Raw genomic sequence first — 25,819 nt, forward strand, 5'->3', positions numbered from 1 at the left:
AAGCATAAAATCTCCTTTCCCACAAGGCAGGAAGATATGGTCTAGTTTGCATTTCGATTCATTATGTATGCCACCTGACAACTGGTTCTTGCTGGAAAAATACTGCAATGAGTTTGGGCTTAGAGAGGGTGTCAAAGTTGCATGGTTTTGAGGAGATGGTAGGTGCAAAAATGCTTACTGTCTTTGGCTGACAACAGATCTTCACCTCTTAATTTTTACAATGCAGAAGTAACGTGACTTGAGGATGTTTCTACTGCTTTGTGTCTGATTGTACTTACTCTGACTCCAGCTGTGCTCTGCCAGAAATGAAATCCTTAGGAGTTCTCCTGTAGTTTGATATTTTTTTTTGACTGTTTTTATTAAGCCAGAAATCAAATGCATGGATCTTTGTAATTCATTGAAAAAAGCCTGAAGCCTTATTTTGAAATTACTTTTTTTTTTTTTTTTCATAAGCGTACTTGTAACAGGCAGGGTACAGAATGTTAGGCATGAGGAAGTAGAGAGAACGCATGAAATACTGCACTGGATAGGAACCTTCTCTTTTTCTCCTTTAAAACAATCCCTGGTACTCGTCTGCGGGCAGACGAGGTCTCATTGCGACCGCTGCAAATGCCTCAAAGCCAGAGCGATCAGCCAGAGCATCTGCGAGTGCCAGCAGCGTGCCTCTGCCCACCCTGCTCAGGGAATTCGCCTGCCCTGCGCTGAACCACAGCTACCAGTAGGCTGAGCTTAAGTTTTTATATCTGCTTCAAAGGGAAGCTTAACACTTTTCCAAATCGAGTTGATTTGCTGATCTTTAAGCTGCTGTTTGAGCTATTTGAAGCTGAGCCTTCTAGCCCTTCTGTCTCTTCACCTGATCATGATTTTGAGGCAGGGAGCTTGGCACCTCCCAGAAACAGATTTATCCTCAAATTACCACTTCAGATTCTCCAGTTATTTTTGCAGCTTATCCTTTTCATGTTTTCTTCTGTCAAAATTTGATGCGAAAATTTAACTGATTGAGCAAAATACATAGTTGGGGCATAGCGAACAGATTCTACAGGGAAATTTAAAAAATATGTTTAATTTTTTTTTGCCACAGTGATCATGCTTCCTGTTTTCTTCTAAAACAACAACAAAAAGTTGAAGTATTAGCATAGGAAGCAGGAAGTGCTGAGATTCTCCGAAGGGACTTAATTCTTGTGAAATTTTTCTTCCAATGTTGTCAACCAAAGCAACATGAAACACAAACTCCTGGCAGTTAATTAAAGCCCCAGCTCAGCCATTTTTGTCTGTTGTGTCGGTACACACTACTGCTGGAGACCCCGCAGTGGAAACTTTGTTAGCTCCTGGAAGGTTTCCCCCCACCCTCAGTACTGCCACAGTATATGTATATGTATATACTACTCCTTAGTTCTTTACACCTTGCACGGAGGCTGCCGTTGTTATGACCTGCATAGGACAAGCAGGATCCAGGCACTCTCATTGCTAAAATACTGGTTTTAACCTTAAGGATTTGCAGTCTAATTTGGCAATACCAAAGCAGAACTGGAAGAAAGTGGATAGAATTGGGGAAGGCTGAAGACAAGAACTGAAACATTTCATTATTAAATGAGAATCCTTTCTTTGTGTTCATTTTGCTAGCTGAATTTTTAAAATATCTCATATCTAAAGAATGGCCTGTGGTATTTTAATAGTTATGTGCTATTTATGTATTTTTGAGTGTAAACATGTCCTAATTATAATGTGGACAGCTACCATACAGCAGAGTATTTTATGTGCTGCAGCACAGTGAAGATAAATAATGCTGTTCCGAACTGCAAAATAAGAGATGAAAGAGCTGTAAAAACCCAGCATTTGCAGAGCTGTGAAAAATCAGAAAGAAGTGGGAAAAATGACTGCATGATTGTATAATATTTCACCGAGAGAACAAATCTGAACTTAAATAATATCTTTATTTGTTTTGTCCCGTGCCCCCCCTGCAACCCTGTGTATCATCCAGCGTGGAGGAAGACACACTATTTGACAAGTAAAGTGGGGTGAGAGAGGTTAAGTGAGAGAATAAGCACAGTAGCGGCCTTTTAGTTTGTTAAAACAGATTGCTCATTCAGTTGCCTGTGACGTGCGAGGGAAGTGCATTTCCATTTCACCCTGTCTGGAGAGGAGATGCATGACAGCTTCTCAGATGTCTTAAAAGATGCCAAACATTCAGCTGATTCCACAGTGAAACAATAGAAATTGCACTGCAGATGCGTATGGACAAGCTTCAGATTTGCCTGAGTATATAAACCAGGAGGACTTAGCTCATCCTTAGCACCGTAAATTTCAGTGTAATTCTGTACTTCAGGATTATGTTCAGAATCCAGTAACCTAAAGATGCAGTCAGAGAAATTAAATGTCCACTCATGATCTTGGTTTTTTCCACCTTCACAGAAAATGAAGGAGTATCTGGAAGGCAGGAACCTGATAACGAAGCTCCAAGCCAAACACGACCTTCTTCAGAAGACCCTGGGAGAAAGTGAGTCTGGGACCCGCTCGTCACTGCTATTAGCCAAGCTATTGCACTTATTGAATTAGTCAGCTGACTGAGTGTAACGGTCTTGGATTACTGATGCAAAGTGGACATACTCATGTTTTATGAATTTATTTTTCCGATCTGCATCATGGAGAAGCCAAATGACCTACATGGCTGCTTGATTAATGGTGAACAAAAAATGCTTAATGAATCACTAATGTGCATCACTTACTTGTTAAAATGAAACATATGCCCACTCGTTCATCCTGTCCTCTCCCCGTACACGCACATTCTGCTTCTCGCTTAATAATCTGCACTGGGGTAAACCTTGTGATTTACAGTTTACTGATTAGTTGAGAAGTATTGCCTTGTGAGGCTGGTCAGAAGTTTCATTTGCACGGTAGTTTAGCTGCTTCTCACCTCTGTAGGTTCAATCCAGACCAAACTAATGTATTTGAGCGCAAGCTTTTATTAGGAGAATAACAAACAAATTTCAGAGTATGTAAAATATGTTGCCTATCTAGAGGGCATTAGACAAAGGGCAGCAGCCAGAATTGAATATGCGTTTGCTATTAGTGTCAGAACAAAGGAAGATTTCTTTCCCTTCATGGTATGGGCAAATCCTGTTGGCCAAACACACTTAAACTATGCATCCAAGTTTCCATAGAAACCTGTCTGCCTCGTATTTGCAGAGGAGAAGGTTTTAACAGTCTAAATGTCAGGTCAGAAAAATGGCTCAACTCGTTCCTGGGTTTATATGCTGGAGCAGGGCTTGTGTTTTGATATGTAACTTAACTGGAGTCCCCACAGTTTATGGTGTGCAAATCTTCTGAATGAAAACTTAAACAGCATGTGGTCTTTGAAGTGCTCCGCTTTCAGTTTAAAAATGCACTATAAAAATAAAATACTTATTGCTACAGTAATTAAGAGTTTCATGTTTATCAGACCCAAACCACTAGAAGGTATGGAAAGGATGTTGCCATCGTTTCGAGCTTTCTTGTTTAAAGTTGCTCATCTCTTCAGCTGTCCTGTAGAAAGGGTGGATGAAGCCAAAGATCTATGTCCTTAGGGTATTTTTCTTCTGCCTCTAAATATCTCCAAATGACACCCATGCTGCCCCTGTGACTAATCACATTCCTGGATCATAGCTGACCTCTGCATACCGAGACCTATTTCCTCTTAACCTGCCTGCCCCTTGAACCCATCTCAAGCTGTGGTGGGGGGAAAAGAAGAGGAAATTAAATGCGATTTCTGTATTGCTATGTAGATTTAAAGGCTGCTTCTGTTTTCTTGTGGTTGCTTTGCAAACCAGAGCTTTCTTAGTCACTCTGTGAAGGGACCCAGTGTGTGTCAGGGTGAGCTCCTGCAGCTTCTGAAAAAAAAAATCACTTCTGTCATCTGTGAGATCAAAAGGAGCTGAGAAAGGGAGGTACATTTCGTCTCCAAAACCACATTAGCAGGTTAATGGTACAAACTGGGGACTGTGCCTAGACTTATCCATAAAATGTCACTTAATTGGGAAATGGGCAAATAAAATTCCTTTCACAAGTCCCTGGAGCATGGTTAGAAGCTTTACTGAAAAACGTGCATACAGCTGCGTGTCTTCAGTCCCTGGAAAATTCATGTTTTTGTTACGATTTTTATTCTTCTTTGCCCATCCTCAGGTGACATTTATTAGTCCTCTTGCAAATTACCTTAATCTAAAGATGACAAGTTCCAGTAATAAAAATAGCAGCAAGTCTTCCTATCTACAAGTAATTACGTCCCTGCCTACTGTACATATTTGTCACCCTAATGTAGGAGCCCCTTGATGTTGCCACAGCCATGTAATTTATATATATGAATATTCTATGATGGAAATGGGACAGATGGCTGGAAATTCTGCTTCAGAATAACATTTTCATGTAAATTATGCACTGTTTTGGCTTTACGTGGGGAGAGGAAAGTGGCTATCGAGATGTGTTCAACTAATTGTCAGCCATCAGCAATTAGACGTTTCCCTCATTCATTCTTCCATCTCCCCAGGAGCAGGAAGACAACTGTAGGGAAGGTGGATTTTCAGCTGTTGTAAATCAGTATGGTTTCACTGATGATGATCTATACCAGCAAAAGATCTGGCCTATACAATTCCCAAAGGCACAAACTAGTTTTCTGTCTCTCTTACTCCTTGTTGTGCTATTTTAAAATGATGCCTGCATTAGTAGTAGTCATTAGCTTGGCCGCTTCCTTGCAAACCCAGTGCAAGTTAATGGAATGTTTTTATAAATATGGTTGTGGAAAATATCATTAAACGTCTGTCTCCCAAAATAGCTTAATGCCAGCACATTCAGTCTGTGGGCTAACAAATCTGTGAATGTTTTCAATCTTACTAAGTGGCTTTATAAAGTATAATCTCTCGCCCCACCAATTCCCCTGGGAAGGGGGAGGGAGGGAGAGGTTGACAAGCCCAGTTTTTTGGCAGCAGAAGTCAACAATTAGAATGCACAGGGAACTAATTTTCAAAAACAATACTTTCCAAAGAAAGAGTCCTCGGGCAGCCCAAGCTGTTTGCTGCGTTTCCTGGTCAGCCACGGCGGAGCTGTGCCAGCAGGGATGGGCTTCGGTGGTCTCCCCAGCAGCGCTCCTGGGGGAGGCAGCCACTGTCTGGCTCCCCAGAGCTGCCCCCTCCCTGTCCAATGGTTCTTCTCCTCCATCTCCTTCCGAAACTGGCTTTACAAAGCCTTTGAAAGTATTTTCCCATTCCTCCCTCCTAATGCTGTATTTCTTTGTTGTCTTAACAGGTCAACGGACAGACTGTTCCCTTGCCAGGTAGGTGTGGCTCAGGGGATCATTTTTTTTTTAAGGAAAATCTGATGCAGATTGGTCACTGCCATTGTAGATCAGTTACCAGCCCAGGATATGTATCTGTTAGAAAAAGATATTCATTTAGCTAAAACGTAAGCAAATTTGTGCTAGTTAATATGGCTTTAAATACCATCACTATTACCTACATCAGCGCAAGGTAGTGGCACAGCTTATACATACGTTTAGTAACCTCTGGTCAGGTGAGTAATGAATATTTCTTTTGATGCAGTGCCTGCTTAACACCTCTCCTTGCTTGTTGCTGCCCTGTGCAGCAGCTGCAGTTGTGACCGTAAACCTGCTGGCAGGGCTGCCTGTAGCAATGGGTTGGGAAACTGGCTGGGGTTAAAAATAACCAAAGGAGAAAAAAAAAAAAAGATACACGGAGGTCTTGCACTTTTGATTGCACCAGTGCATTTAATCCAGATCAGGAAGGGGACAGGCAGGTGGGAGAAACTGTTTAATTTGGCACTGTTAGCCAGAAAAGTAGTCTTCGAACTAAGATTTTTATAAACACATTTGTATTTCTGTAAGGGAGGTGGGCCCGTGACTCTGCAGGGTTTATCCACATGGTTGGTGTACAGGGCTGAGTAACGTTAATCGGAAAACTCTTTATCCTGTTGATGCTCTCTGCTTTGCCATGGAACTGGATTGCAGCAGTATAGAGGTCATGGAGAATAAACTTTTCATTTATAATTAGGACCAATCGCAGAACCATAACTAAGCTTCTCCTGATGGGGTTTTTATAAAACATAACAAATCTCCATCTCCAAATTGATGGATTCAAGGGGCTCCACTGGGCATGCGGAGCTGGAGTAGGGGCTGTGCATCATCCTGCCTTGTTAACAAAAGGAAGGTGATTACTACTGATCTGGAGTCATTACTACTTTTCACATTCCTTACAGCAAAGCAAAGCTGACAGGTCCTAATTAGAGCCTGACATCTGTAATAATAAAATATTATTCATCATGAAACAGTTTTAAATATCAAAGAATCATTACTGCTAATAGTTTAAAATAGACCTTATTGTCTGTGACAGCCCATGGAATCTGATTTTTTTTTTTTCATTCAGTGTTTTTGATTTTTATAAAAGGAATTTCCCCTGAATTAACAGACTGTACAGTCTTTTTAAAAATCGTGGTTCTAATCACCTTATTTATAATTCAGCAGCCATCTGCCCTAGCAGGGAATTGGCTTGAATCATACTTTAGGGCCTCTCTACTATTATCTCTCGTGCTTCATTTTTACAAGAAACTATAGGAATTTTAAACCCCAGTAATAAATTTTGAGGGGAAAAATCCTGGCAAAGCAAGGCTTTTTCCTGTTTTTCTACAATTAATATCTACCAAGATAAATAAATGAGACCATCAGGGTTTATACTGAAAAGGCTTAGCTTGGCTAGTGTGTGCTGGTGTTTGAGAGGGTTTGTGTTATTTATTTATTTGAAGTCTTATCAGAAACTATAATAAAGACTGCACAATGGCAGCTCTTAACAGCACAGTAGGAACCAGCATGCTCCCACCTGCTTCTCCCCTCTGTAGAGTGGCTCATTCAGAGAACAGCTATGTGCAATTTACAGCAAACTTCATCTTGAACAAGGAGCCCTATATAACAGATTTCCATGTGTTTGGAATTAAAATGTCAAGGGTAATCTTCTGTCAAAGCAGTGGACTCCCTTGTGTCTATTTCAGGTTTTTAGTGATTTAAAGTCACTTAAAATCTTTCTGAAGTTCCATAAATTGAATGAGACTAAGTCGTTATGATTGACTTGTATATCTGGCTCCTTCCCTCCTCCAAAATACGTGTGGTTTGGAATACTGAACGAATGAACCGATGATAGTAGAGGATTATCTTGACTTTTCTGTTCTGTTTTTTCCCTCCTGCACCAATGGGCGGTTCTGATCTTCTCATCAGCGGCAGGCGCAGCTCCACCATAAGGAAGCAGGTAATAAACATTTCCTTAAGTAACAAAACAGTGGTACGTGTATGTTTGTGTAGAGGAGGATAGATGGAAAACAGGCAAGTGTTGTTATCCTTCCTTCCCTCTCTGCCATGGACCTTTTCAGTCTTGTTCAAGTGGAACTGGTGTCTGCTCTTTCAGTAACTGAAATCAATAAAACACAGATCCACAGCCTTGATTTGTTTTTTTGACAAAATTTAAAAATAATTTTACTCTGTGTTTTGACAGACCTGGAACCAAAAATGCTGAACAGCCTTGAGCTGTCTGGACAGTCATGGTTTATGGGTTTCATGCTGTTGTTTCTTTGTCCATTTTCCCTTTACTTTCACTGGTATCCCACTGCAATGCTATTAAACCAGTAACTGCTCGCTTGTTGTGCCTTCTTGTAATAAAGACACAACAGCGATGCTTTGTTTCCCTGGCTGTGGTGGATAATCTGTTACTTTTTAGTACCTGATGAGGTAAAATGTGTTTCTTTGAGATAGGGAGAAACCAAAATATTTCTTGTTGATACTGTAAAGACAAAATTTGGTTTGGGATTTCATTTCGTACAGTCTGTCTTGGGGTGCTGCTTTGTAGTTTTTATGATCTCTGTATACTGGAAATTAAGTAAGAGGGCAAATTGGGGTTTTGGTGTGCAGTGTGACACCTTTCTCATTTTCTGAGCTTAATTGTTGTTCCTTTATTTATGCTCTAAAAATGGTCCTTTCCTATGCTGCAAATGAAGTATGTATGTGTCTTGCCATTTTCACAAGTAGTTTTTGAGGTGTCTCAGAAGCATATTCTGACTCGAGTCTCTGATTTGGAAACCTAAATTAAAAACTAATCTGTTGGCAAACACTGAATCCACAGCTCGCAATAACCTACATGAAATCACTTGCACGTGATTTTAATGGGGTTTTTTGATTGTGTCCTAACAGTTTAAAACATAACTGCTCTGAGAGTTTTAATCTCTGCTGGGGACCCAGAATATGTGATTCTCTGTGAGTTCCTACTGTCGAACTCAAAAATAAGTCTGGGAGCTTATAATGCTGTTTGGATGATTATTAATAAAGCATGTCTTCGAGGGCCGGTTGAGTGGCAGAATGGCTTCTGAAGTATTCTTAATTGGTTGGTGGTGTTCTGTACAGCATATAGTTCTAGTTCTAACTGCCTATGGCTAATTAGTAGAGAAATCATTGTCAGTATATGACCAAGTTCTGTGACATTTCAATAAAACAAAAAATCATTAAACCTAAACAAGTTAGGAAAAGTGTTGAACTGGTTTTTTTATATATATCTTTGAGCAGAGGGTTGTCATCTTTTTGAACTGATCCAAATGTGACACTGTAGCATCCTAACAAGTGAGCATTTTGATATAAATTAGAGGCATTGCTATCCAAAACTACTGTAGAATAGGCCATACATAAACAGAAACTTGGAAGTTTTAATCACATGGTAATTTTAATCACTGGCATCTGACCTTAAGCAAACTGCAGCACTTCTGTTGCTTAGTTGCTCTTCCCCCAAATGGGAGGAATAACTGCAGACATTGCAGAAATTCAGTTGTCTGAAAAGTAATCTGTGACCCTGTGAAGCAGAGACTAAGGAAGTGTAAAGGCTTGTTTCCATACTGAAAAATCTCAATTAATGGTGTTTAAGCTGGAAACTGTCAATCTAGAAGATTTTACTGTGTTTGGGCCTTGGACTGATGACAGCGTTTTCCTTGAGCAGGTACCTGTATGGTGCACCTTATTTAATGAATTGTGACCGCAGGGCACTAAACACATGTGGAACTGCATGGAATCAGAATATGGCAGATGAGAGGACAAATTTGCTTGCCTTTTTTTTTTCCCTTCGCTTTTACCATCACTCTTCATTCTGACTGCTGCTCCTCTTTAAATTTCTCTTTGCGCAGGATTCTTCACAAGCCATTCCCCTGGTCGTGGAGAGCTGCATACGATTCATTAGCAGACATGGTGAGTTTATGGACAAAAGGTATCCTGTGATATTTCTATAAAATGAATGGTGATGTAGAAGCCTTCTGAAAAATGTTCAGAGTTGCTCGGGAGACGGTGCTTGTGCAGAGGAATCCTAGAGACTGCAGTATAAAAAGTCACACTGACTTTTTGGCTATGTTGTTGGTATTGTGTGTGTGATCACTTTTCCAAATAACTGACCTTGCAAATGTTGTTCTTCCAACAACATCCCTTTGTTTCTTGTAAAATAAGATTCCCATCCTTAGATACCACTTACGCCTCACTTCCACTCACCTTGCTTAGAGCCCTGAAATGTGGCCTTCACACCAAGAATAATCATGCGCTTCCTAGAGGAGGAGGAATACTCTTAAGTATTTGAATGTAGGAGGTTAAGTAGTGAATTAATTGCTTGCTTATTGCCGCAGTGAGATGATTTATACCTGTTTTGATGGTTAACTTCACAGTCTTGAATGCTGTGAAAGATTTTATACGTTTATTGTAATTTGTTTTCATTTTTAATCGATATCATTTGTTAGTAGCATGTGAAACAGCTGTTAATTAACATATGTAGAAAGAGGTTGAATTTATCTTCATTAAACAAGACACAGAGCCAGATAGTAGGTCCCGTTTCATTTTCCTTGTTTAATTACCATTTTAGAAACTATAATCTAGAGTCCCATTCTCATCATCGCTTGGAAGAACCAAGTGCTATAATCCTTCATTAAGGCCATACTTGGCATTTGCTGGAAGAAACATTGAAACCATATTGCAATGTGAACCAACACACGACAGATCAGGGCCATCAGGAGATTTCATTTTTTAGACTCATATTCCTGGGTTAGCTTAGATCCCCAACAGAAAGATTTTCCAACAGACTCAACTGATTTCTGCACTGAATATCAGATCTTGGTGTAAAGGTACAGTTTGGAGTTAGAAGGAATGTGCTTTTATACAACAAATCTACTTTAGGCAGAAGAAATGATAAAACTGCCTGCCTGACGCACTTACACTGCAGGAATGAGTTTTGTTGGAGGTAGCCTGACTGACATTTCTAAATGTTTTGCTGCGTAGGTGTGGGATGAATGTCATTTTCATTCTTGCTTCTCTGCACTTGGGATTGTTTCTTTTCACTGTTCATAGCTGTGTGTCACAGCTACCAGATACAGCCACATACTGCAAAGGTTTCAGTGCGTTGTGATAAAAACAGTTGCAGAAATTGAGAGGAAGAGGCCACAGTTGCAGTCAAGAGAGCTTATTAGTTTATAGCCGTTATTATAAATAAAGCAAAGACATTGCAACATTCCTTGTTTCAGAAAGTGTACACTTAAAAGGCTTGAGTGAACAGGAGTTGATTTCCCTATGTGAAGCATATACTTTGTTCATTAGTTGATTTGTAACAGTTGTTGCTCATCTTACATGTACCAACAAAATTGTTATGATGGTAGTATATTGGAGCATCTCGCCTACTTGATCATTGGTTTTAATGACGTTGCTAATGCTTAGTTTTTAGCAGGAATGTCTTAAAGACTATCCTAAAACCCTAGATAGCAGGTCGTGCTGGGGTAATTAAATGCTTCCATTTCAATTGGTTGATTTGCTCTGGGCCTTTGTGGTATCGCTCTTGCAAAATAAACTGCTTCCTTGTGTAGTTAGCCATATTTTACTTCTGGCTGGTATACCGTTAGTTTATGACTTTCTCTAGGTTGTAAAATCCTCTGGGGATCCTTCAGGGTAAAAGATAACATGCATGGCTGTTATAACCCAGTTATTCTGTCAGTTTACGAAGAAGGGTTAATATTTTTTCTCCATGTGCTGAGTTCTGTTTTTACATATTCTGTATGTGCCTGGACATATAAGGGAAAGATGGCTTTTAAAACAGTGTATTTTTGCCTGTGTTGCTTATGCTTCCTTTATCATATATGCTGTATCTGATAAAGGTGCCAGCTTATCTTATCTTATTGTTATCAACATCTCTTATTGTGTTACAGGTTTGCAGCATGAAGGAATATTCAGAGTGTCTGGGTCACAAGTTGAAGTGAATGACATAAAAAATGCATTTGAGAGAGGTAAGGAAGATCTATTCCAGTATCTCAGAAATGATTGCCAAATGTATGTGTTTGTTTAAATATTCTGAAATGGCCTGTTTTGAATGCAACTTGCTATATTTTGTCCCTTTGATTTTTTTTGTGTTTCCTAAGTGAGCCTAGCCCAAACAATTCCCCAGTGCTCATTAACCTTGAATACTCAGTTGTTTGGCATTATGCTTTATATCTTGTAGAGTGTCTATACAATAAATACCCTGAATTCAATCTTCTCTCATGTCTGATAGCTTATTGATTATTTGTAACACTAAAGGATATAGAGAATTTCATTATTGGGTGTAACTGCATTTTCCTACCCTCTCCCCCCAGCTCTTTGTGAATAGGCTGGCTGCTAGAGGATGAAATTTTATGTTTTGCATGTTCTTGAGGCACAGCTTGGCTACATTTATTCTAAATATCAGCAAGTGAGAGAGTAAATTTCAAGACACTGTTAACTTGACGTAGCTTTTAATAGATTTGATTTTCTATGTGAAGAACCATTCCATACAAAGGCAAAGAACGGCTGGGAGCCTCCTGACTCATCAGCTTCTAGCTGAGCTGTTCTCCCTAGCAGAGCAGGTTCAGAAGAGCTTGCTCTTCAGGCAGTCCTTGCAGCCGGTCTCCCCAGTCTTGCTTGGGTCACTGAAAACAACAGGGCTTGTGTTAATTCCCTGATTACATCACTCTAAAAGAATATCATGTGTTTCTGTGCTTGCTGTTGGAAGAGACGAGCAGTAATTAATTAGTTATAGCAAGTTTATTTTGCTTTTGGGAGAGAGAACTTTAATGAGCAACATGTGTGAAATGTGGCATCTAATTTCACCTGTCTTCATCTCCATCTACCTGCAAATTAAAATCCTCAAGAATAGAGGAAGCAGAACTGTGTATCATAGGCTGCAGGTAAAGGCTTGATACCAGAATCAGACCCCTTTTTTACATAAAGGAAATACCAGTCATCTTGGGAAAATAGCCAGTTGTTCCAGCACTAACATGCAGAAATAAAAAGGTGGGGTGGGTTTTTTTTGTTTAGGTTTTTTTTTTTTCCTTCATCTCACTTGTCTCTGTAAAGCATATGATAGACAGAACTCGCAAAGTTAACAATAATGTCTCTGCAGTTTATTACTTCATCCAGAGCCCTTGGTGGCAGTTAATATCAAGGATAATGCTCCTGTTTGTAGTGGCCCATTTATTATCCTGTGTGTTATTAAAATAATAGGCAAGCTTTGGTAATTTCAGTCACATAATGGATATATATAGCTTCAGTTTGAGGATTGCCCCGTCATTAAATCTAATTATATCTGATAGGGAGTTTTCCCTAGGGAACAACTCCTTAAGTGGGCATCTTTTCTTTTGTAATACAGACAAACTGTGGCATATCTGCAGCAACAAATTATCTGTCCCAGAAACACTCCTCCCCCCCCGCCAATTCAACATAAGTTGTCTGCATCCTGCCGAGCCAAGTGTATGATGCTCAGTGGCCTCTTGTGTGTCCACTGAATCCACTTTAGCTTCAGTTGTGAGTTTGCACAAAGACCTGCTCCTGGACTCGCGTAATGTTCACCTCCGTGGTGGATCTGTGGAGTTCACAACCTACCAGAATATCTGGAGCGCAGAGCCTGGAAGTGTAACTACTGCTGTAGGAGCAACACCACCCTCTGTGGGCGTGAGCCAGGCGCTCCGGTGTCAGACTGTAATCTGTTTGATAGAAACCTGTCCCAGGTCTCCTGGGATTGCTGTCAGAGGCTTCCCTTCTCAGCTGCGATGCACAGGAGAGATCTCTCTCTACCTCATGCTGGTTGTAGTGCAGTTGGAGTAGGTGGGATTAACTTTCTGCTGCATAAATCCTTTTCTCCAGCTGAGGTGCATCCTCCCAGTCTGATACTTTTCTCCAGTATTCTGATTTTTCTTGCCTGCTTTTCTTTGCTTGTCATGAAGGGGAAGATCCATTGGCTGGGGACCAGAATGACCATGACATGGATTCAATAGCAGGAGTTCTGAAGCTCTATTTTCGAGGGTTGGAGCACCCTCTCTTCCCCAAGGATATCTTCCATGATCTGATTGCCTGTGTCAGTAAGTATATGAAGATCTGAAAAGAAATAGGATTAATTTTTCTAATCTCCCACTTCTCGCCCCTCCCCCTTTTTCCTGACTCTAAAATACGTTTTTTTGTGGTTACTTTGGTTGGGTTTGTGTTGCACTGGTATCCTAGTCTTTATTAGCCAGAGTCTGGGCAGTGACCTGGTCACAGCCATCCTTATTCTGATAGCAATTTTTTTAGGAATGAGCAAGGAGATAGAAATGAGTAGATTTTAAGGGCTGTGTCATGGATTTTTCTGAGACAGTGCTTCGTGACAGGATTCTTTTAAAACAGAATAAAGCAAAACCCTCCACTTCTGAAAAATGATCTTTAAGCCCTCTCATCAGAAGGTGTCAGAAATGCCCTCTCAGAAGCAGGGATTGCCAGCAGGGTTTCTTGCCCTGTGTGCTTTCCCTAGCGTGGATAGATACACACTGCCTCTATGTCTGCTGCCATGCTTCTGCATGCTCTCTTTAGCTGGCAAGGTAGTAGTCATATACCTTTTAGCTTCATAACTACGAAGAGCCATCTACTGACTCCTGTTAAAGAATTTCAATCATGAGGGCAGTCACAGTCTGGTGGTTAACATTTTTGACGGTTCCTAAAGGTGGTTCTGGTAGGCAGAGGGTTGTTTGTGGGTTTTGTATGTGAACAACCTCATTTTAAATGGCCTGACTATTGCCATGTCCTTCAGAATCAAAGAATGATCCTATTGTCCAAGTAGTGAAATGGCTTTTGCGGTGGCAGCCTTTGAAGTAAAGCAGAAGATAACTGCTTCTAAAATGGCTCATGTTTTTTTCTCCTGATAAATGCATTTACAGGCTTGAATTCACATTATATGAGAAGTAAAATCTGCTTCCAAATAAGTTCTCCCTTCTGAGATGATTTATGCTGCCCACTTATTTCTCAGTAGGCTGCTGCACACAGAGCTTTTTGCCTCACCCTTTAACTATGTTAATTTTCCTTTGAGTGTTATACAATTTCTTTTTTAAACACCCACCTTTCTAAGCTAACTTGAATGAGCTATTGTGCCAGAACTATTGAAACAGATGACATCCAGTGCTCCCACGCTAGGAAGGAACTTGCAGTGAAGTTTCACGTGTTCGGGGACCTTCATTGTCAAAGGCTTCACCAGCAGGTTCTGCAGCCTTTGCGTTCCCATGCTGGGCAGCACCGGAGGATCCAGGAAATGGGCAGACCCTTCCTTCCTCCTGCTGCTGCTCTGCTGGCTGCCCTTCTGAATAGTTTGCACAGGAACCATCACAGTATACTGGTTGCGTTTGGACTCGGTGGCAAGTTGTGGGTATGGTGATGTGATGACTCGCTGGTGCTCTTTCTTCCTTTCAGCAATGGATAATTTACAAGAGAGAGCGCTCCACATCCGGAAGGTGCTTCTGAACCTGCCGAAGACCACTCTGATTGTAATGAGATACCTCTTTGCATTCCTCAATCAGTGAGTATCCTTGAGAGCACCATGGCCCTGCTGTAGGACTTGGTATAAACGTGATAAATGACAGAACCAGCCTTGATATTGCTGCATGTGATCTGAGCAACGGTTCAAGGTACAAAGGGCACAGTAGCTTGCTATTGCATCTGCCTTCCTGGGCTTTTCAGCTGTGCCAAAATTCATCCCAATGATACAAATGGAATCTCAAAGGAGTTCCAGAAATGAAAGTGAATAAAGTGCTGGTAACCCAAGCAAAAAGTGATACGAAAGAGTCAGAAACTGGGTTCCGCACCAGCAAGGAGTGCTACATACTGAGTAATATGAGTGGTAGAGAGTGAGTTTATTTTTTTAAAACAGTCCACTGAGTCAGGCTGGTTCATTGGATAGCTTGGCAGCAAGGAGTCAATAGTTTCCTTCAGTAACATGGTCTTGACACCTGAGGTAGCATAAAGGAAAAATGTCCTAACCAGAAGGTTATATATACATTGTCAAAGCCCTTCGAATACCGTTTAGGTGAAAGAGAAATACAACTGTAAGACAATATTTTGACCTGACAGAGACCTGAGGCTTACTGTCTGCTTTTGTAAAGCTCCAGTTCATCAGCTACTTTTGATGAACAACTTATTCCTTACATTAAAATGAGGCAATGTTAGAGTTTGAGGTTTTTCTAAAAGATTTGTATTAAAATGGAGCAGGACATTTACTAAACCTATCCATACATTCAAGTGGTTATTTCTGTTTGGAAAGCAGGGGGGTTGTTTCACAGATGTCACTGCTGGAGTCACTGAAATGTGACTTTCCAGTCTCAGTAGCTTTTAATTATTCCAGGTAGAGATCTAGAAAACAGGGAGTTTCAAGGGGAATTGTATTGGAACTTAGTTTTCTGTTCATTCTTTAATTGGCATCTGAAAGGCTTAAATTGTAGGCTTGGGACAAAATTTAGTGAGATAAAAATTGTGTTTTAAAAAATGGCACCATATAGAAACTATAAGATTCAGATTTGCTGGGAAATCCTGAAGAGTCGTCTCAAAAAAGGCCCACTTGAGAAGCTCCTGGGCCTTGGAGAAAGGATGTAACACTCTGCGTGCTTGACCACATGCACTTAGGCAGAGGGGACCTGATATAACTCTGGTGAGTGTTGGGCTGCAAGTGGGCTATGAAGAACAATAATACAGAATAATTAAAGACAAAGATTGATGTCCTCCCCTTGTAAAGTCAGCACACAGTACTTTTCACATAGTCTCGAGCTTTCAAACTCCATTTGTGGTTTCTATTTCATTTCTCTGTAAATGCCATCAGTATCTCATCTTTTACGCAGACCCAGAACATTCGTGTCCCGGCTGATCAGCTTTAAACAGCAGAAAGCCCAGAGCAAACTTTCCCAGGTCATCTGTCCTCCAGCAGATGATGATGATGATAATACTGTTTTCTGCTGTTAACCTTCTTCCCCACTTCTGTTTTGTGCAGCTTATCTCAGTTCAGTGAAGAGAACATGATGGATCCCTACAATTTAGCCATCTGCTTTGGGCCAACACTGATGTCTGTGCCTGAAGGTCATGATCAAGTCTCTTGCCAAGCTCATGTCAATGAATTGATCAAAACCATCATCATCCAACATGAGAACATCTTCCCAGGACCAAGGGAGCTGGAGGGTCCCGTCTATAGCAGAGGTGGAAACACTGAGGATTACTGGTATGATAGATACCTCTGAGGAGAAAATGAACGGGTGGATATTATTTACAGATTAGTATGCTACAGTCATGTGTTCTGCGTTGTCTAATTCTGGATTCGAGCATCTGGCCCAGCCTTCCAAAAATCTGTTTTATGGAAGAGAAGATGGCTCTGGTATCTCTGGAGAGTCATCAACTTAAAAGAAAGAAGCTGGTAGAAAGTAGCTATTCAGTTGCCAAACGTAGCTCACTTACCTTGAAGGACAAGGTTGTGTAGGGATTTTCTTGGATGTTCTGGTATGGTAGCTGCCCGAATCAATCTTTTTTTTCCCTCTTCTCTTTTCTTTTTTCTCCTGCTTTTGGTTGGGGTTTTTTTGTTGTCGGGTTTTTTTCTTGCTTGTCTTGAGTGCCTTTGCTTCAGATACAGGGGTCACTTGCAGCTGAACCTAGAAAGCTGTGGCATGGTTTAATTTTCAGGGCAGCAGTGATGGTGGGGGAGGGAAGAGGGAGGAATGCAAAATCACCGTTTCCATCCAGCTTAAAGCTCAAGAGGCCCGGCCGCATGTTCAGTCTGAAAGCCACATCTGGAAACAATTCAGCCAGAGCGGCTCCTGTCATCTGGGGTGGAAGGTTGGGGAGTGGGGGAAGGAAAGGAGGTGTTTTCTTTCCTACCGGCCAAGCTGATCTCTCCCTCTGAAAATGAGGAATGTTAAATTGTGTCCTGCTTCTCCCCCCACTCCTTCCCTCCTCTAGTGTCCCAGGAATGCAAGTGATTATTTTCATATACTAAAATAAATACATTTTTTAAATGAAGTCACTCTGGTGACAGAGCTAGCCTTGTTTCCCTGACTTGTTTCAGAGTAGCTTTAACTATCAGCTCACTCCACGTACGTGCAGTGAGGAGAGGCTCCTCTATACTAACTGCTGTATGCAGAAGACTTGCCAGAGCCCCTTTTGGAAATTATGTTAGTTTTACCCTTCACTCTGATGTTTTTAGCTGATGTTATATGTGAAAGAATTGCAGGGGAAAAAAATTTAAGAATCTTTATGACCTTAAAGAAACACATTAACTTTGACAAGAGGTTTTGTCCCATAAGGTGAAGGGGATAAAAATGTGAAATGTTCAGTACGCTCAGTGCGGGTGCCACTTCACATGAGTATGTAGGAGGCAAAATGTCCTGAAAGGTAATACCAATTTTCTGAAGGCATTTGGTTTTTCTTCATTGCCCTTCCTAACCACCCTGACCTGAGACCCTGCTAAGCAGAGTAGGGTAGAAGCAGGCAAGGGAGACAGCTTAAAGCCAGGAAGAAGCATCTGGTTCCCATTCAAGCCTTCTCATAGCCCTGGTATTTAGATAGTTGTTAGTTATTGCCCGTAGGGCTCCTTGCCGCAAAGTGTGCAAGCAGCAGAGTGAATCCTTGTCGTTCAGCTGATTCATCAGGAAATGGAGCCTGCTATGTTTGTAATCGCCCGGTGCCACTTCACCGGGCTGCGTCGTCTTTGTGCCGGGGACCTCGCAGACGGTGCTTTGGCGTGGAGGCTGCCCGGGCTCAGCGCCATGGCTCGTGTGCTCCGCGCCTCCGTGCCTGCGCTCTCGCTGCGAGCGGCACTCGCTTCGAGTCGGCAGCTGCCGAGGAGCTTTGAAACAGCTTGCCTCAGGCAGAGGAGGGTAGGGCAAGGTTCAGAGTTTATGACAAATTCAGGGCTGTGCTGCAGGCATCTTTGAAATACTGCCTTTGAGTCAAGCCTAGGACTGTGCTGCATCTCTCTCTCCGTTTGAGACTGCACAAAGACAGCGTGGGGAGAGTCCAGGAGTCCTGTGTCCCAGCAAGTGAGACCATCAGAATTGCAGGGAAGAAGATAGCTTATAGATGCTCAACTTGCACTGCATTCCTCTGGCGGTATATGTTGCTTGCACTTTCAGAACCCTCAGGGTGAAACCCAGCAGCCTAGCACTTCCCACTGCAGCATCCCGGGGCTCACATGACAGAGAGACTGAGTCTGCAGCAAGGACAGTTTTTTTGGTGGAAAGTGCTGTTGGAGGCATGGATAGGAAGAGGCACGTGGTCTTTGTGCAGTATTTGGATCTTTAGCATTGGCTGTACGCGACATTACTTCACAGTCTGTGTGAAACTTTAGCCCTCAATGCTGTGTTCCTCTTGGGACCTCCATTTGGCTTCAAATTCTTCTGTAAACTTTATTAAGTAGCATAAAGGCTTTGCAAAGGATGGGAAAGGTTGATTCCTGAGGTACTGACTCAGAAGATGGTGGGGCAGCTTCGTGTCATGTGGATTAAGCGTAATGAGAAGCCAGAATTATTCAAACATTTTACCCCTTCTCCTTTTTCTTTTTTTCTCTTCTTTAAAAGAGTATAGGAGGTAGATTACCAAAGGGAGAGCACTTTACATCCATGCTCACTTTAACCATTGCAAGGCCAAAGCGAGGGATGAAGTTATTACTGTGTGAAGAGAATTAAAAATCACCTTTAACGAGTTACAGTGTAAGAGCACAGCAAACACGTTTTGTCTTTAGCAACAGCATCTGGTAAGATGAGGAGTGAGCACTTTACTTCTTCCAAGATGAGCAGGCAGGGCAGGCAGGCAGCACTGCCAGCTGGCAGCAGGTCTGTGGAGCTGCTTGGGAGAGGCAATGGATCCTCTTCCAGTTTCCTTTCTGCTCCTGTCCTGAGGGAACTGCTCGTGTAGCTTCTTACAAAAACATAACCTTTCGTTGCCACTTGTTTTCTATTGATCCTTTCAAAGCTTTTCTTCATGCAAAACATAAATGAGTACTCTTGGTGGTTTAGGTGCTCTGTAAATAAAGATTCCAGGCAATTAATCTGGCTATGGGAGTCGTTCAGTGAAATGAATGGGACAATTTAAGGTTGTGATAAAAGGGAAGGAGGGAGATGACAAACTCAGACCTGGAAACATCATTATGAATTGAGAAATAATTTCCCCCAGGAAGTGGTAGCTATCTCATCAGTCATCTAATGAGCTAATTAGAGCAATGGAGAATACAGCCAGGGGAATAATTCCGGCATGGCAGAGAGGAGCTAGACCCAACGTGCCACTGTTGTCTAACTTCTAAACATCTCCAGAGGTCCGGGTTATAAGATCTGAAGTTGGACTTTCCTGATAGCATACAGGAAGGTTAACGAAGATGTTCAGTTTGCTCGATCAAGTAAAAACTTAGCTTGATTTTTAGACACACTGACTTCAGTATGTGCAAATGTGTCTTTCACAGTGGAACCTAGATATTGACTTCCGATATGGATATTCCTAGTTAAGTTATCTTTGATTGTTGTAAATGAGGAAACTCAATTTCTATCAGCGTAAAGCACTGTCTCTATTTCCTTCCGTTGTAGCGAAAGTCCTCATGGAGAGAGAGCCTCAACAGAAGACTCGGTTCAGGACGTTACAGCTGAACACCACACCAGTGATGATGGTATGCAAAGTCTATTAATTCCTTGGTTAACTGTGCAACCTGCTGTGGGGGAGGCAGAGAAGATAGTGCCTTGCAGTTTAAGTTCAAAGTTAGATCCAAAGTGGAGTTTAAATCAGAATAGTCACTTGAAACACCACATACAGCATTTGATGCCAAAAAGTAAAAGCATATAGGATCAACAGGAATCTTTAGAAGTTACCTGACTATTTTTAAAGTATCCCTTCTTTTCAAGGGTATCTCAGGAGCAGGCCTGGGCACACTCCATGCTTGCATTACTGACTGAGCTCATCTGTACCCTAAAAGGACCCTAGAGTTGGAAGTCATGGGGGAAGCGTAGAGCCAAAGGCTGGATATGTTTCAGCGTGCGCTCCCGCTCCCCTCTGCGTGTGCCAGGCCCTTCCCCTTTTGGTAGCTTTGGCAAGGGAATTGTGAGTGCTTTAAACCCCAGTGGTTCTGCTTTAAGGAAGCAAGCAAAATAAAATCAAAAAGTGCTTGTCTTCCACTGAGAGCCAGGTTTTAGGGTAGAGGGTCCTCATGGCCTCTCTCATTGATAATTTTGGGGTCTTCTTGGGGAAACTGTTACATTTCTTGTCTGATCAGTGAAAAGGTGTGCCAACACCGAGAATTTCACGATATTTCCTAAGGAAAACGTGATTCTTTGAGTGTCTGTTGTTGATACTTCCAAAGCCGCCTCCTGCAATGGGGAACAGCTGCATGTGAGCCCTATCCAGAGCAGAGGAAAGGACTACATTGTGAAACGGTGATCCCCAGAATACTGACCAGCATGGAAAGCAGACTGACCAAAACAGGACAGAATATGGTTTTATTCTTGGGTTTTGGCCCCTTGCAATTGTCTAAGCAAGTTCTGCGATGGTTTTACTTGTGATGGCCTCAGTTGTAAAGGTGGGCAGAAGGTAGCATTCCCTTAAAATTAGGTGGCATCTTTTCTGAGCTGGTTTTCAGGAATTTGCTCAATAGCCCTACCATGTGCTCCTGTGCTGCTTTTTGCTCTTTGCTCCAGCAGTTGCCTAACAAACCTTTGCCATGGCATTGCTGTGCTCTTGCTGGCTTCGTGGTGTTGACACACCAATAACAAAGTAAACGATGTTGAGCACCGCTAGAAACGCTGGAAAATCAGTTCTCCCTCAGCAAGGTCAAGCACTGTCACGGCGACTCCTCACCAAGGCTGTTGGGAGGAAACACAAAGCCTATGGGAATGAAACATGAGTTCCCTGTCTGTCTTGAACAGAGTGTTCTTTCTGAAAAGTGTTAGCTTCTTAAAAATGCATGAAAACATGTCGAGTTTGAGTTTGTACCTAAAGGAGGAGCAGTTTCCTTGCTGTAATGAAGGAAAGACTAACTCATCCTGTATCTGTAAAGCCTGGGACTAAAGCCTGCAGGCTGATACACCATGGTGTGTACTTGCATTGTTTCTGTATGGGATTTTTAGGATCGCTTATGTGGCTGAGAAGGTACAATGATGATAAAATGAGCAGTTAGAGATTACAGAAGGACAATGTTTTACAGCATCTGGAACTAGATTGCATGGGGCCCCTGAGCAAGGTAAAATTTGGAGGCATTTTGGATGGAGTTCTGCAACCTACACGGAATATTCCATAGGAAGCATTTGGGAGGGAGCATTTGGCACCGAAGCAGAGGAGGGAGCTGGGCCTCTATCTCTTTGAGGGAGCAGCAAGGTCTGGTTAACTGAGGAGTCTCATGTCCTTCTAACTGAGCTGTGCAGTGTCACACCTCGGGCATACTTGTCAGAAGTGCAGCATACAACTCCGTGACTCAATGGGATGGACGTTCTTAGGTTTTTCTCACTCCTTCAGTCTTTAGATGTGACCAAGCACTTGCTCCTTTAGCTCTTTTGTGAGGCTGGCACTAGTCCTCCCAAAGTAAAGGTGTCATGCCAGCTGTCTTCATTCAAGGAAGGAATTGGTTTTGGTGTGGGGAGAGAGGTCGTGTGTTGCAGAGTATCCGTGTTGTTCACCGTCAGCCTTGCTGTACAAGTGAGTGGACACTGTGAGACAGGCATAAGAGGTCAGAAATGCTGAAAGACAAGCAGGTCATATGTTTGTTAAATTATGAGTGGAAAGATTTTTAAACTGCTGCTTTCCTGCACAGGCTGTCAGACTGGCAGGGGTAATTGTTTGGCTTAGCTGTATTGCTCTTTATTCACACAGCTTGCTTCTCTGAGCATAAGTGTAGTAGGAAAAAGCTACTGGAAATTAGAGTCTAAAATCACTTCTCTGGATGAAAGCCAGAGTCCTAAAAAGCAAATTGGAAACATAAGAAACCTGAGTGCCGCACTCATCTGGAACAATAAACACTTCTTAATGAAACAGATGGAATTTACAAAACCACACTCCCATCCCCTTCATAAATGGAGGGGGACACCAAAAAACAGCATTATCGTTTTTTTAGTGTTACGAAGATGCTGGCTCCAGAGGCAAAACAAGCAAGAGGAAAGAAGGAGCCAAAACCAGATAACCATGTGCTTTGGGGAGTCTGGAGCAAGGCGGCTATCGCAAGCTGCAAACATGGGCCAGGCTTTTCTCACCCTTGCAAATCTCTCACTGGTTGCTGAGGGCTGATAACGGGATTCGTGCGAGTCTGACCACAGGCTTACCTGAAATGTGTGATTTGACAGAATTCTGAGCTGTCTGGTTTAGTAATGGAGAAATGAGGTGTTGGGGAGGTCTATCTAGCAGATCCTGTTGCTGGTTGCCCTCAGCGCTGGGTCACCTCGTGCTTTGTAACTACAGATGCTGCTGGGGCTCTTTGGTGGGGGATGCTTCTGCTCTGCTCTCTCAGACGGGCAGAAGAGACGGTGGTACTGCAGAGTCAGCTCGCTCAGATGGATTTACGCTATATATTTTCTCAAGCCCAGCTACTACCTTGCCTGCCTACGGTCCACCTTGGAAGACCTAATTCTTGAGCATATGTTCTCCCAAGGAATATTTGTAAAAGCTGTGGCTCCTGTTTGGCTTTCCATTCCTTTTTGGCTGGCTGTTGCACTGTAGAAGCTTCCCGTGATGCAGAGGAGATTTCAGGACAAAATGGCATATCTTTTCTTGTCCTGGAAGATGAACTGCAAATCTTTTTCCCCAGGAAAAAAAACCTCAGTTTCCGTGGACTGCTTGGCTGCGTTAAAGCTCCTTTAAAGTAATTAGAGGCTGAAGTCCACTGGGGCCATGTGGCTGAGCTCATCTCCATTCCCCTGACGTCTGCTTAGAATTGGGAGCTGGCTTAATATATATTTAGATTCAACCAATGGCAGATTTTTCTAAGTCTTAAAAATAATCCACGTGAATTTCATATTGATTTTCCTGAGTGTCTAAATGCCCATATCGTCCCTTTGTATAATATCGGAGTCCTACAGGAACCCAGATTAGTGGCTGGTTGCAGTCACAGCATGGTTGTAGTTCTTCTGTGAGCTTTTAAAGTAGGAGCAGTCGCATTTGGAGCACGTTGTGCAGCTCCAAGCGCAGCACTGCTGTGCTTGGCGTGCACGGTGCAGCCCAGCTGTACGGAGCCCAGGGGAGCCGCTTGCTCTCCTGATTGCTGCACAAACCGCGGTGGTGGAGGCACTGAATGTTTTTGTTAGCTTCCATGACAGTTCGATGAATAGCATGACCTCCCACAGTGCCAGAATCCGGTCTCCTGGGTCAGGTGAACCTCACAGGCAACAGAAATTTCTTTCTCAGTAGATGCTTTATTTCTGAAGCAGCTTGGAATCAGAGGATGTTTCCCTCCCTAAATGCTAGTAACAACTCCTGCTTGCCTGCCCAGGAGTTTAATTTAGCTGCCTTTAAGAAAGGTACCATAGGCAGATTTTGGTCTGGAACATAGCTGATTGCTACGCAGCTTTGAAATTTTTTTTTTATTTTAATGAGATACTAATTTTGCCATTGCCACTTCCATCTTTGTACACTTGAATTGCTGTAAGTGGGTTTATGACTTGGAAAATATGAATGTGTCCACCACGTAGAGATTAGGTAAATGCTGAAATTGCAACATCCTCATATTATAGGGGTTCCCCTCTGAATCTTGCTGCTTCAACCCTCTGCTGCCTTAAGAAGCAACACTTTATCCTCTTCCATGCTCTCATCATAAACTGTTTTATGGTAGGTTTAAACTGTTGAATACTTACCTGAGCCCAAGTGTTTAGTGAATTATTGTTTATTCCCTTCTATCTCCTAGAGTGTGAGCCCATAGAAGCAATAGCGAAGTTCGACTACATTGGCAGGACTGCACGAGAGCTGTCCTTTAAAAAAGGAGCTTCTCTCTTACTCTATCAGCGGGCCTCAGATGACTGGTGGGAGGGACGCCACAATGGAATTGACGGCCTTATTCCTCATCAGTATATCGTCGTTCAAGACACGTATGTTACACTTTAAGCCCATCTGCAAGATGGACTTGCTTAAAACTCAGGTGTGGAATGGAGTGTTTGTGTCAAGATGTTGACACCAGGTGGGGAGAGTTCACCCTTTGGCCTTCCCTGCAAGAAGGGAGTCTTCTTGAAACAAGCAGAGCTCCGCAGAGGCGTAGGTGTCCACGTATGTGGAGGCGTGATATAAAAATTGTTCTGGTGCTGCCAGCCTGTTAAAGATGCAGAGCTGGGATCTCCAGGTTGCTCACAGAAATCAGGCTCTCTCATTTGAAAAATATGTAATGATTCTTAAGAGAAAGATGCTAGCACAGTATTGTTGTCCTGTATGTATGTTTACATACACAGTGCTGTATTTGAAATTCAGTGCTGTTGGTCCTGTTTTGGTTGTGATTTCCTTCCCTCCTCCTTCCTAGTGAGGATGGTATCTCTGAAAGATCCAGTCCAAAGTCTGAAATAGAAATAAATTCTGAGCCACCGGAAGAAAAAGTGACTGCTAGAGCTGGTGCCAGTTGTCCAAGTGGGGGTCACGTCGCAGATATTTACCTTGCAAACATCAACAAGTAAGAACAGCCTTGCATTATTTTACTTAACTGTAAAGATCTTGGTGATGAGTCCAGTAAAATATTTCCTTCCTTGAAAAAGGTCAACTAATGAGCGCTGCCACCATTTTTCTCTCCTTCCCCCTCTTCTAACTTGCTCACATTTTGCTGTCCTCTCTCTCTTGTCACCAGTGTGGCCAATGCTCATTTAAAATCCCACTGGCTATTCTTCCCTATCCCTGAGGTACCATCTGTTCCCGTTTTCCCAAATATGTCCTATTTTATAAGCTAAGCATACAGCGAAAGGGAGGGGAATAGCGGAATGAGTTCTTGTAATCGTGTGTTCCCATTCGTTGTTATGTTCTGTGATTTGTTATGTCTCGTTTACATTTAACATGTTTTGTTTTATGGGGTGGGGGACAATTTCTTCAGAAACTAGTGTCACATTTTGTGCTAAATGACATACCTTAAGTCCCACCATCTGGCATTGCCCATAACACTCTTTCGTTTCTCCAGCACTTCTCACCTTAGGTTACTAACCATATGCTTGCAGTGAAACAACACACCTCCCTGTTGCTCTAACTTTACCTCCTCAACCAGAAATTGTTACTTTAGCAAACATTCAACATAATAAAAAAACTGGGAAATTAAGTTAGTAACAGACTAAGTTTCTTGATCTGTTATTTAATTATTCTAGAGCAGACTTATCTCCCATATTTTTCTGATTATTTCCTTAGTATTAAAAAAACCCACCTCTCTCTATTGTGCAGTGAAGGTATTAATATGATAATTACAGTTTTATGGGAGTGGATATTTTTAACCTTCAGTTAATTTAACAGAATGTAGTCTATAAAGGCATTAACAGAAATGCATCCTTTTTAAAGGTTTGGACCTGCTAATGTCCT

General features: G+C 42.1%; 1 protein-coding gene across 6 annotated transcripts in view; it reads left to right on the top strand.

The window, feature by feature from the left end:
* Positions 1 to 25,819, top strand: part of SRGAP2 (SLIT-ROBO Rho GTPase activating protein 2) — a 115,400-nt gene that overhangs the window by 79,132 nt on the left and 10,449 nt on the right. For all 6 annotated transcript variants that reach the window (XM_052814919.1, XM_052814920.1, XM_052814922.1 and 3 more), the window contains 11 exons: positions 2,413 to 2,497; positions 5,275 to 5,302; positions 7,250 to 7,280; positions 9,193 to 9,253; positions 11,242 to 11,319; positions 13,270 to 13,404; positions 14,759 to 14,864; positions 16,326 to 16,550; positions 19,897 to 19,976; positions 24,186 to 24,366; positions 24,789 to 24,935. In XM_052814919.1, coding sequence (XP_052670879.1) covers positions 2,413 to 2,497; positions 5,275 to 5,302; positions 7,250 to 7,280; positions 9,193 to 9,253; positions 11,242 to 11,319; positions 13,270 to 13,404; positions 14,759 to 14,864; positions 16,326 to 16,550; positions 19,897 to 19,976; positions 24,186 to 24,366; positions 24,789 to 24,935 — 1,157 coding nt within the window. The remainder of the gene's footprint in view (positions 1 to 2,412; positions 2,498 to 5,274; positions 5,303 to 7,249; positions 7,281 to 9,192; positions 9,254 to 11,241; positions 11,320 to 13,269; positions 13,405 to 14,758; positions 14,865 to 16,325; positions 16,551 to 19,896; positions 19,977 to 24,185; positions 24,367 to 24,788; positions 24,936 to 25,819) is intronic.

Source organism: Harpia harpyja, chromosome 19, assembly GCF_026419915.1.
Source record: "Harpia harpyja isolate bHarHar1 chromosome 19, bHarHar1 primary haplotype, whole genome shotgun sequence".
Lineage (NCBI taxonomy): Eukaryota > Metazoa > Chordata > Aves > Accipitriformes > Accipitridae > Harpia > Harpia harpyja.